The 12872-nt window shown below is 41.3% G+C and overlaps 1 protein-coding gene across 1 annotated transcript in view; it reads left to right on the top strand.

The window, feature by feature from the left end:
- PSMD1 (proteasome 26S subunit, non-ATPase 1) overlaps positions 1–12872 on the top strand; it is a 159522-nt gene that overhangs the window by 47866 nt on the left and 98784 nt on the right. Inside the window, exons 13-16 of the mRNA XM_089685437.1 lie at positions 5308–5419; positions 5611–5807; positions 9794–9889; positions 11355–11419. Coding sequence (XP_089541563.1) covers positions 5308–5419; positions 5611–5807; positions 9794–9889; positions 11355–11419 — 470 coding nt within the window. The remainder of the gene's footprint in view (positions 1–5307; positions 5420–5610; positions 5808–9793; positions 9890–11354; positions 11420–12872) is intronic.

Here is a 12872-nt window from a genome sequence, read left to right as displayed (position 1 = left end):
CAGGAAAAGTCTTAGACCTGGCAGTTTTCTATTGCTTTCTGAATCACCACACTTGTTTTAGGGACAACTGTCTAAGACATGAATTCCCCTTGCTTTATCCAAAACTAAATAAATAGTTTTAGCTATACTTACCCTAAAGGATAGGATCACCCTTCGGAACATGTTCTACTCCTTTTTAGGTTGTAACATGTTCCCAGACCTGCAGCCGTTCCACTATCTGAGCCCTCCTGTTGACATCAGGCAAGGAATCTTCTCCCTGTTAAAAATAGAAAAATTAAGGGGCTTATAGAATAACATGTATCGCTAAATGTACATTATGTGCCAAGTAACTAAAACACCATACAACAAAAAGGAGCGTGAAAAGAGATTCACAGAAAAGCGGTTACATATTGGACAGAATGCGATACTCAGAAGTAATTAAAAAAATTATGCTTTATTACACAATACACAGTTGGACATATAAGGTAAATACCTCAGTTCACCATCTCTCAGGATGAGATAATACATCAAAATTGACCTAAAATCACTTAAAAACAGACGTCCTGACCGGTCAATGTTATGGAGTGCTGCAGATATAGTGACATAGGTCTAATACAGTGTTTCTCAACTCCAGTCCTCATGGACCCCCAACAGGTCATGTTTTCAGGATTTCCCTCAGATGAAACAGCTGTGGTAATTACTAAGGCAGTGAAACTGATCAAATCACCTGTGCAAAATAATGGAAATCCTGAAAACATGACCTGTTGGGGGTCCATGAGGACTGGAATTGAGAAACACTGGTCTAATACAAGTGCAGCACTGACACAATGGTTACACTGCCAAACGGGGTGTTTCAAAAAATTGTACCAATTATGGCATTACAAGCATTGCAGTATATGGCTGATCAATGCACCAGGTAGCGGATATATTGCCCAATAAACCTTAACAGGTATTATTATTATTATACAGTATTTATATAGCGCCAACAGTTTGCTCAGCGCTGTACATTACAATGGGAGACAGTACACGAGACAATACAGTAACAATACAATTCGATACACGAGGGGTTTGAGGGCCCTGCTCCTTGGAGCTTACAATCTAGGAGGGAGGGGATAGTGGTACAGGAGGAAATAACTGTGGGGGATGGAGTGGTAGGAAGAGTGGGGGAGATCGGCAATTAGCTGAGGGCGGGGTAGGCTTCCCTGAAGAGATGGGTTTTCAGGGTGCGCCTAAAGGAGAAGAGAGTGGGTGATAGTCTGATGGATTGGGGTAGGGAGTTCCAGAGGATGGGGGAAGTCCTGGAGACGGGCATGGGAGGAGGAGACCAGGGAACTAGAGAGTAGGAGGTACGTTTTGGGTGGTATTTGGATATCAGGTTGGTGATGTAGTTTGGGGCAGTGTTATGGATAGCTTTGTACATCAGTGTAAGCATTTTGAATTTTATCCGTTGGGCAATCGGAAGCCAGTGGAGGGATTGGCAGAGAGGGGTGGCGGATACGGAGCGGTTAGTAAGGTGGATGAGTCTGGCCGCAGTGGTCAGGATAGACTGAAGCGGGGATAACCTGTGGTGAGGTAAGCCGGTGAGGAGGGAGTTACAATAGTCAAGTCGTGATATAAGGGAGTGAATGAGTTGCTTAGTAGTTTCCGGGGTTAGGAACGGACGTATTTTGGAGATGTTGCGGAGATGGAGTCTACATGAGTTTGTCAGTGATTGGACCTGGGGCTGGAAGGACAGATTGGAGTCTAGGATGACACCTAGTACTCTGGCTTGCGGGGTGGGACTGATGGTGGCATTGTTGGTAGTGATGGAGAAGTCGGGCGGGGAGGGGGGGGCGCGGGCTGGGGGTTAAACTAGGAGCTCTGTCTTGGAAAGGTTTAATTTGAGGAAGTGGAGTGACATCCAATCCGATATGTCGATCAGTAGGCTAGTGATCAGGGCGGAGACGGACGGGGTGAGGCGAGGGGTAGAGCGATAGATTTGCGTGTCATCGGCATAGAGATGGTAGTTGAAGCCATGAGAGTGTATCAGTTGGCCAAGGGAGGAGGTGTAGATAGAGAAGAGGCCCGAGGAGAGAACCTTGGGGGACCCCAACAGAGAGGGGGAGTGAAGGGTAGGTGGCAGCGTTATAGGGAACACTGAAGAGGCGCTATTATAGATAGGAAGAGAGCCAGGAGAGAGCGGAGTCTCTGAGGCCAAGAGAGTGTAGTTTTTTGAGGAGGAGGGGGTGGTCAACCATGTCAAAAGCCATGGAGAGGTTGAGGAGTAGGAACACTGAATAGTCGCCATTAGCTTTGGTGGTTAGCAGGTCATTGGTGAGTTTGAGTAGGGCAGTTTTGGTGGAGTGCAGGGGACGGAAACCAGACTGTAAGGGGTCAAGGATGTTGTTGTCAGTGAGGTGGGAACTCAGGCGATTATTGACTAAGCGCTCGAGGAGTTTGGATGTAAATGGGAGCAGGGAGATGGGTCTAAGGTTGTTCAGGTCGGTGGGATCCAGGGAGGGTTTTTTAAGTATGATGAGGGCGTGATGTGCGTGTGCTTCAGAGGGGAGGGGAATGCGCCAGTAGAGAGGGAGAGATTAAAGATGTGAGTGAGGGAGCGTAGGATGGAGGAGGAGGGTGACCGCAGGAGTTGTGAGGGGACGGTCAAGGGGGCAGGTGGTGAGGCAGGCTTCAGAGAAGACCTTAGTGACCTCTTCAGTGGTAGCAAGGTTGAAGGAGTGGAGTGTTGAGGGGGTTATCGTGTGAGGGATACTAGGTGGGGTGGAAGTCTGAGCAGTGGGGATTTCCCTACGAATTGCGTCAATCTTGTTTTTGAAGTGGTTGGCAATCTCGTGGGCGGTGAGTGAGGTACTGGGTGGAGGTGGGGGCGGAGAGAGTAGAGAGTTAAAAGTAGAGAAGAGCCGGCGAGGGCTGGAGGAGAGGGTATTGATGAGGGTCACAAAGTAAGCTTGCTTGGCAGCGTGGAGGGAGGAAGTGTAGGTGAGGAATGCAGATTTGTAACGGGTGAACGCTTGAGGTATATATGAACTGTAGAACATATTGGTGTATAAAGACAATCTGCCTCCACAGCCACTAACTGGGTAGTGACCAGAATAGATAGTAGTTACGGTAGGTAAATATAGCAGGAGTAAGTGGTGGGTTCTCAAACAGCAGCAGTCATGTCCATATTACTAAACAGAATAAACTTGATAACCGTAGTACTGTCACTGTATAAATTCCATAATATTGTAAAATGGCAGGACCCTGCCACAAGGGGGTTCTTCACTGCAACATGCGGGCTGCAGACCTCCTTGATGGAGATGTTGTAATTGAAATACAGGATCATCCTTGCCTTGTAATAAACATGGGGTGCGATGCACCTTCAGATAATTTGACATGATGTCCCCATCCTGAAATAAATAGGTGACATGTGGGAAGTCAATGAGAGAGTCACTCAAACTGGATATGCAATGGCGTACATGCGCCGTATTCCCATTTTAAATGTGCTGCACATCACTCACCACCCGTGTCTTAGGTGATACTCTTTCCATCATAGGGATAACCGCCCATGGTCCTGGAGGCAGCTGCCACCATCTGAACTACAGATGAACGGGCTCCACTCCCCTCCCGGTGCTTGTACAGCCTGACACCGCTCGTGGCTAACATGTATTGCCGCCTCCCCTGGAGGACTGCGTGTGTGGCGCCAATGTGTCCGGCCGGAAGTGACGTATCTGACCTATGACGTCAACGCGTTTCGCCAACGGGTGTATCTCACTCAGCTTCATCAGGACCAATGAGATGCCTACCTTACTTGCATTACTCATAAAAGGCCTGTTACCACCCATATATGTAAATCACCTGGTGGCAATTAAGCTGAATGGAAAAAGAACTAAAATAACAAGCAAATAACTGGTCATATAACACAAATAAATATACACAATGGGAAGAAAATGTTCTTGCATTCCTACAATGTCATATTGATGGGCTTCTGATTAGCTATCCTCAACATCCACAAATGACAGGGAACAAATTTACACTGAAAATCTTCTTATTTTTGCAAAAATACTTGAAGGTCAAATTCAACATTTAACCCTTTAGGGGATAAAGTATCAAGTTTATATATCCAATGTTTTTCACGTTTTAAAAGTTCTGTCAAAGTCACCTCTCTGCAGGAAATTAAGTGCATAGATTCCTTTGACCTCAGTGCCCTCTAGTTTACCACCATGGTATTTAACATAATGTTGAGCTAAATTTCTCTCAGGATCATTCGATTTAATATCTCTAAAGTGTTCACCTATTCGCACTTTGAGCTGCCTCTTAGTTTTAACAATATACATTTTTTTACATGGACATGTCAACATATATAATACTCTAGAAGTAGAGCAATTTGTAAGGCTTTGAATTTTAAAATGGGCGTTATTTTTTGAATTAGAGAACCTATCAGTACGATCTACAAATTTACAGATCTGGCATGTACCTGCTGTCAGTATTTGAAAACAGTGCAGGTCGTGTCATTCATTCACAGAGTTCTGTGAATGAATGAACTACAAGTACTGACATCCTCTGTGGCTGTTGACTTGTAGTTCTCAATGAACTACCAGGGCGCTGTTGAGTGCCATGGTAGTTAATTGATTCTTCTTGTGTCTGTGAAACTGCTTGCCCATATGATATGTGGGCAGAACGTTTATTGTAGGAGTCCTGTGTTGCACCTGCGATCTGCTGATCGCAAGTACAATGCTTTTCAGGCTCTTACAAAAAATAATAGTAAATGCATATTTTTTACCTGCAAAAAATGTGCATTTATTAGGTTTTTTTATTTATTTTTTTTTTTTAAAGAGAACTTATCCTTCAAAAGTACATCAGGACTCCAGCCTGTGCTTAGTTCACTATGTGCTGTAAGGGTGACATGGCTGTAGCTTATGGGGTGAGTGAGGACAAACAGACTTCTGGAATCCTGGGGAGTAATAAACAGCCCTTATGCCCTGCAAAATGAAATGTTGGGGTTTTGTTGCCCAACTGGGCTTTTAATTATACAAAATCAAAACTGAATGTGTACCATCTGCATCCACTGTATTGGTGATGCCCCCCAGCTTTGTGAAACCATGCGGGTCAGTGTATACTTCTGCTAATTGGGGGTTAATTCTCATCTTTGCAAATGCTTTTTAATTTTTAATTTATCCCTAAATGTGAATAGAAGACTGAGATCATCTTATAGAAGTACAGTACATATTAGTAAATGGGCAAATTTTGTATTACTGTTTTTTTTTCCCTCTTCACTCGCTTTTTTTTTTTTTTGTTAATATTAATAAAGGTTGCTAATCTTCCTCTACACACCTTTTTGTCTTGAAGATTGTCCGGCACGGTGGCTGTCTAGGGTTGGGTTTGGCTGCAATGGGCACTGCACGGCAAGATGTCTATGATCTTCTCAAAACAAACTTGTACCAAGATGATGCAGTGACAGGTGAGAGAAGGGCCCTGCCCTGTTTACACCGTTTTTACCTTTTTTTTTCTCTCTCATATCTGGTACTATTTCACAGTTCATGCAGTTTTTTTTTTCTTTTACATAGCACTTGCTGTTTGATATATTTATAACAACAAAAAAAGAAAACTTTCTAGTAAGAATGTGTGAAATTACGTTTCTTTGGCTATTAGGGGAGGCTGCAGGCCTGGCACTTGGCTTGGTGATGCTTGGGTCTAAGAATGCCCAGGCCATTGAAGACATGGTTGGATATGCCCAGGAGACACAACATGAAAAAATCCTGCGAGGGCTGGCTGTAGGCATTGCCCTGGTTATGTATGGCCGTATGGAGGAAGCTGATGCTTTGATTGAGAGTCTTTGCAGGGACAAGGTAAGAAATGTGAAAGAACGCAATCCTCGGTTTGCCCAGCGCAAATTGTTTTGTTTGTCTTTAACCACCTGCCGTCCAGAGAATTTACCCAGCTTCCTGACCAGGCCATTTTTTGTGATACGGCACTGCATTACTTTCTTTTGGTGGTAATTGATTGCCTGTGCGGCTTTTATTTTTTGCACTATAAACAAGAAAAGACTGACAATTTTGAGAAAAAAAAACAATGTTTGTCTTTTGCTATTAAACATGTCCAGTAAAAAAATGTAAATCAAATTTTGTCATAAATTTAATCCAAAATATATTCTGCTACATGTCTTTGCCAAAAAAAAAATCCCAATACCTATAAATTAATTGGTTTACGGTGAAATTATAGCATTTACAAATGGCGGTATATATACTGGAATTTTGGAATTTTTTTTTTTTTTTTTTTACTAGTAATGGCAGTGATCAGCGACTTATAGCGGGACTGCTGCTGGCATTCTGACACTGGGGGGTAACTGACTTGGTGTCACTGACATTCCCAGTGATACCGGTGCAGTGATCAGTGCTAATAAAAAGCACTGACACTGTACTAATGGTACTGGGCAGGAAGGGGTTAACGTGGGGCGATCAAAGGGTTAACTGTGTGCTATTTTACTATGAGGCTGTGTTTCACTGTAATAGGGGTGTGGAAATTTTTGAAAAAACTACTTGTCCATCGACTAAATCGGTGTCCCAATCTACTTGTCTTGTATGACAATGTACTTGTCCTGATGGAATAAAAAATCAATTTTAACCAAAACCGTATTTAAATCGGAGGTGATATTAGGAATGTCTGGGACTTTTAAAATCAAATGGGGCCCTATGGTGACTTAGACGTTTTAACATTACGCTGTATGTCTCCTCCTCCCCTACCTGCCTGTCTCCAGCACCGCACCCGCAGGGGAGAGACCGTGCAGTGTAATGAACACTGATTGGGTGCTTGTCAGGGAAAAGGAGTGTCAGGCTCATCCTTTATCCTTTTTGATGCCAGAGCCATTTTTGTGTTTTTTGCACACGTTTAAAAAATAATTTTAGGCTTGAAGATTACACAAAATCCCCAAACATTATATTTTTTCTGAAGGCTCCAATTTTTTATGCCGCTAGATATCATTGCAAATACACTTAAATTAATTTTAGAGCACAAAAAAGTAATTACCTTATTTTTTGTAAAATATAAAAGATGAGGTTGCACCGCATATATAGATATCACTGTTCAACAAATTTTTATTTTTTGCCAGTTTTGGAAACAAAAGGATCCATTTCTTAATGAATTTCACATTCTGAGTTCAAATATAACAATGAAATTTGTCAATTGGCTCTAGTTTTTCTGTAAACGGAAAGTTTTCTACTATAGGCGTAATGACTACATAATGCACAATAATTATATAGATAGATGTCTTTCCACAAATATAAAGCAAGTGATATTGACTACATAACAAAGCCTAAATGGCATAATATATTGCATAGGATTACCAAGAAAAATTATAGCCATAAGCTAAGTTGAATCATTTTAATACTTAGGATTCTCACTAGTTTTGTCTTCAGTTTGTGTCGGTTTTGCTTCTCTTGGCTTTTCTCTTGTATTCGAGGAAAGGGCTATCTCTTACAACTGCACGTGACTACACGCTTCAGGTTCTTCCTCACTTGACTCAACCACGAAGGATTCTGGTGCTTTAGGAATTGGTAGCCCCTCTCCATGAGGAACTGGACGTATTGCCGATGGAATATTTGGATAGTGCACAGATAACTTTTTCTTCTTATTTAGCCCTTTTACAATTGGAGGCATCATACAAAAGTAACAATTACTAACATGATCTGTTGGCTCTCTCCAAATCATTGGCACAGCGAAAGGCATAGATGCCTTTTTTCCATTCAACCATTGCTCCAGTGCCGTCCCACAAGAATTGCAGCATATATGTGGTGCCCAGCTCTTGTCCTGGTCTCCTATCTTGCAGCCAAAATACAAGTTGTAGGCTTTCTTAATCATTCCTGTTATCCTCCTTTTTTGTGAGATAAAAGTTATTTCACTGCAGATATAGCAGAAATTATCTGCTTTATTCACACAAGTTCGAGGCATTACTGAGTAGCCTATATAAGCATAAAACGAAATGTAAAGACGCTGTCGAACTACAATCAGCTACAGATACTGCAGCTTTTATGCAGTGAAGTGATGCAATTAAAGGCTAATATTGCATCATCTCAGTATACATGCAATTTTCTATTGGTCACCAGTATCAATTGCGCAATATGCAGCTGAAGTTGCATCATAATTTTGAATGGCTTACGTCATTAGATGGGTGAATATATCATGGAAACTAGAGCCAATCAACATTTTTTAGGGTCATTTTTGTTTTCAGCACCCCAAAATTATGTAAGATTAGCTAATTTTATGCCCAAAACTTTTTACCTGTTGAACAGTGTATCCAGCATGTCAAGCCTTAAATTTGCGTGCACTCGTGAAATGGCAACAAACTTCAGTACCCTATATTTTCTATAGGCGACCCTTTTGAAGCCCTTTTTAAGTCATTTAGTATAGTGTTACGGAGGATGTCTCATGCTAGAATTATTGCTCTCATTCTGGCATGCGTGGCGTTATCTAACATGTATCGCAATGAACATTTTCATGTGTAGGTGCCCCAGCGTGCACTTTTACTTTTGTAAGTGTGTATAAGCGTGGGGGGCTTTTTTTTTTTTTTTTGTGGGGATGTTGTGCTTGGGTGCACTATGATATATATATTTTTTTTTTTTTTACTATTTAAAACTTTTTTTTTTACCTTTTTTATTTTCATCGCATAGGGAACAAAAAGTTCCCTATGTGATGATTTTTTGATGAAAGGTTCTCTTTAATGAGACATCCAGGGTCTAAAAGACCCTGCATGTCTCGCCTGTGCTCCCCTGAATGTAATATGCACTGTACATCACACTGCATTACATTCTTTCCCAGCCTCAATGGCCGGGAATCTGTGAACGGGGATGTCCCTTCCGGGTCAGGACAAGAAGGGGAGGGGAGGCCGGCACCATGGTGGACAGTGTGAAAGCAATCAGGCGGCAATGCTGCCGTCCGAATGCTTTCACCTGATAGGTGAGCCCTGCTGCTTGCCCGTTGAATGTTGAAAAAAGCTACCTGCCCGACGCCTGGGACTACGTTGGGCAATACAAATTCAGCATCCCTGCTGTAAGCACACTGCTATGCAGAGCCATACAAAGCAGTGTGCAGGAGCTGACAGGGGAGAGATCTGTGTTGTTTATACACAGGTTTCTCCCCTGTCAGAGATACTTGGTGATTACCGGGTGCCGACGAGAAATCACTGGGCGGGACCCGGTGATTGGCAGCCGAGGGTGCGTTTGCGCTCCCCCTACCAGGAACTGCAAACTCACGTATATATGCATGATTTTGCGCACCCGTGCCGCCCAGTAGCAGTATTTCTGCTATAGTGGAGAAACGGTGGTAAACCTTAATTTATTAAAATGCCTTCCTTTAAGATTGAATTTGTTATCCTCACAAGTTGCATTATTTTTTTTTAAACTAACTATACTTGAAAAAATGTAAATAGTGCTTAATGTATTAACGCTTAAAAAGAAAAGAAAAAAAACCTTTCTTGTATTTTGCTTTCTCGCAACATCCTTCTCGAGTATTTGGCTTGTGCTCATTTCTGTAGAATTTATAGGGCATGTCTGTTTTTTACCTCCCTGCAGCAGACATCTCTGGTTTCTAAGCCGTCGCACTGTGGAGCAATAGCTGGCAACATTCAAACATTCATTGAAGTGTGAGCTGAGTAAAGCAAAATAAATAGTAAAGTTCAATCCCAATACAAAAACACAAGCTTTGAAATTATTGTGCAAAACCTCCCACAAATTACTGTCCATTGAAGAATTTCATGCTGTACAGCCCGTATTGTAGAGCTGAAATATGGGTGTTTTTACAAAGGAAATTGTTCCCTTATCTTCCGTTTTTTTCTTCCTAGGACCCAATCTTACGTCGCTCTGGCATGTACACCGTGGCTATGGCGTATTGTGGATCAGGAAATAATAAAGCTATTCGTCGCTTGCTCCATGTTGCTGTAAGTGTGTTGCATATAAGAAACGATTACTGTTACATGTATACGGTCTAGATTATTTATTTTAGTTACAGGTTGGGTTACCTATGTGCATTAGAATTCTTTTGCTTACAAAATTAGGGGAATTTAGGGTTCATACGCAAGGTTGGAAGTGTGCCATGAAAGAAACGGTGCCAATCCCAATGTTTACTTTTTTTTTTTTTTAATTGGAATTTTATTGAAATGTCAATTGTACCATTTTATTTAGTTCCATTTTGTTGTGTGGCCTTGCAATATGGTAGTTTTTGTTGCATGCAGTTCTTTATTGCCAGGGAACACCACGCAGTGGTGTCAACTGATTCCATGGAAAAAAAAAGCTTAATTGCCTTGTTTTTATATTGCACACCACAGTCCTTCATAAATGGTGTAAACAGGCTTTCAGAATGGAAATTAATGTGTGAACCCTGGACTACTGCAAAATTACTTGTTTGTTGTATAGCAATAAGGATCACTTTTGACATGTTTCACAATAAGATGCACTTTTTTGCTTTTTGAAAATGTGACAACCCTGCTGCTATTTAGTAAACAAGAAACGTTGCTGCAGCCCATTGAATATCTCAGATGAGCACCCGTGGGTTTTGCAGTGAGTCACTGACTATAAACGGTATGCATATCGTCCTGCAAACCATTTTTGTTGAGGAGTATTGACCATGGGTACCTTTGCTTTGTTATGAAGTCCTTGGCAGCTTTTATTGTGTATGTTGAAGAGAATGAAGACAAAGTACTTGTTTGGAAACCAGTTGAGTCCGATTACATTTGCACTTCCTAGCTGAAGGAATTTTCCAGATTGCTCATAAAAGTAGAAAACTTAAATACAGCAGCCTTTTATTATGATTCCTTTGTTGCAATACCTAAATTCATGCTCTAGTCATTGGGTAGTTCTTATTTTTTGGATATTTTAATAAAATTTTAAAGGAGAAACAACTCCTGGTTTTTCAGTTACAGTAGAATTACTGGATGTACACTAGTAATACTAAGTTAAAATTACAATTTATATGTAATATCTACTTTGAATTACAATCTATTTTAAAATATTGTTCAATTATGATTTTAGATAAATGAACAATGTAATTTTTTAATTATGATCACCATGTTTGACTTGGCTTTGGCTGCAGAGGATTTTTGTGTATGGCTGAGCTCCTTCCTGCATTTCATTTAAAATGAAGAGAATCAGAACACTGTGTGAAATATAATGGATGAATGTGTGCTATGTGCATATGAAAATATTAAGCTGTGTATGTGTGGAAGGCCTTGTTGAGGACCCTCTGTACTGTTAAATGCAGTGAAGAAGTTTCAGATGTTGAAACATTCCAGAGATTGTCAGCTTAAGTGTTCTAGGTAGATCTGAGGATAAGTGATTAATGTCAGTTTATAGTATGGTAAAACTATCCATCTTTTTAACTTAATTTTGGTTTTCTTTTAATTCCAGGTCAGTGATGTAAATGATGATGTAAGGAGGGCAGCTGTGGAGTCTCTTGGCTTCATTCTGTTCAGGTCAGTAGTTTCTCTATTTTTCTCTCTGGTTAGTCACCTCTTTGCCCATCTGACAGAATAATTTTGTATTTCAGATTCTTAAGTGTAACATTTTGTACATGTAGTGATAAAAAACAGGTGCGCTGTTTATAAAAAGAAATTTGAGTATACTTGGAACAAAGGGTTTTGTTGCCCATAGTAACAACTACATTTCTCTTTTGGGAGAAATGATGCATATAATCTAATTGGTCAAAAGAGAAAATTGTTTCTGTTGTTTTTTTTTTTTGTCAGTTGTTTTATAAACGATCCCCAATAGCAGTCACCTAATCTAGTGTTTTTTGACTGTTGAGTTGTTCGTTTAAGAGCACCTTTCTAACCTACATATTTCAGTAAGGTTGTAATGACACAATGCATGGCAAATGTTTGCAATCCAATGCTATTTTATGAGAGAATCAATCCTCAATATAACCAAAAATCTAAGACTTCCATTTTGGGAATGGGGTTTATGCCGCAGACACAACCCCCCCGTTTCCCCGTTTCCCTCTCTCACCGCCTCTGTGGCCTGCTCAGGGATGGCATTATTGGGTCCCTTCAGGGAGCTGCTACCAAAGACACACAAGGTCTCACCTTCCACCTAAGTTCCTCTACCCACTCCCCAGCACTCTCATCTTAAGAACGCTTCTCCCTTGTAGAAAATTGCTAACCGCAGCAGTGGCCAGTACCCCACAGCAGCCAGTCCTTGGGCTTCCAAGCTGAAGCTACAGTTACTACTGATGGCCCTGCTGTCTATTCTAATTGCAGCACCGTCCCTTATAGGGGCTGAAGTTGAAACCAGCCCCCTGGTGTATGTAGCCTATTTCCTCTTTGATCTGAGAAATTAGCAGCCACATCTATTGGAATACTGCCCCTGGTCACTTTAGGCCCACAGCAGTTTGCATGTGTTAGCAGACCTGAGGACTGGTGCTAGTACGTGCCCTTGTCTGGAGTCTCCTGACACCCTCCTCTCTGTGACTCCACTACCCTGTCCTGCATGGGAGTTGCTGATCAAGACTGAGCAAGTGTCACCAAACCATGACCTTTTAACACTCCTCTCCCCCTCCAGTACTATGGTAGTACTGTGCTTCCACCCCTCCAACCCCAGCACCCCCACTGTATCTTAACACCTCTCCCCCCTTCCTTTTACATCATGCGTTTCCATGCATGATACCATAAATAAAGTACGTTATCTTTTACATTATTTTGTCATATTCAGCCTTCCTTCTAGTATGCACAGATTTCTCTAGTTGATCTTTCAAGTAATCACTACAATAGAAAACACTGCAGTTTGCTGCAGACTTCTATGACTACTTATGATCACAGAATGTTCCTTGTTTTGCTTGTTGAACTAAATGCAATGAATTAAATCATCAAACTGAGAATGATGTTAAAAACTGTGTATTCTATCAATGTGTGTACATCTTTCACATAGCAAAAA

Source organism: Staurois parvus, unplaced genomic scaffold (genome assembly GCF_062004578.1).
Source record: "Staurois parvus isolate SC_StPar_1 unplaced genomic scaffold, SC_StPar_1.0 ptg000376l, whole genome shotgun sequence".
Taxonomy (NCBI): Eukaryota; Metazoa; Chordata; class Amphibia; order Anura; family Ranidae; genus Staurois; species Staurois parvus.
Note: the sequence above shows the minus strand (reverse complement) of the source record. Positions and strands in the feature narration are given on the sequence as shown.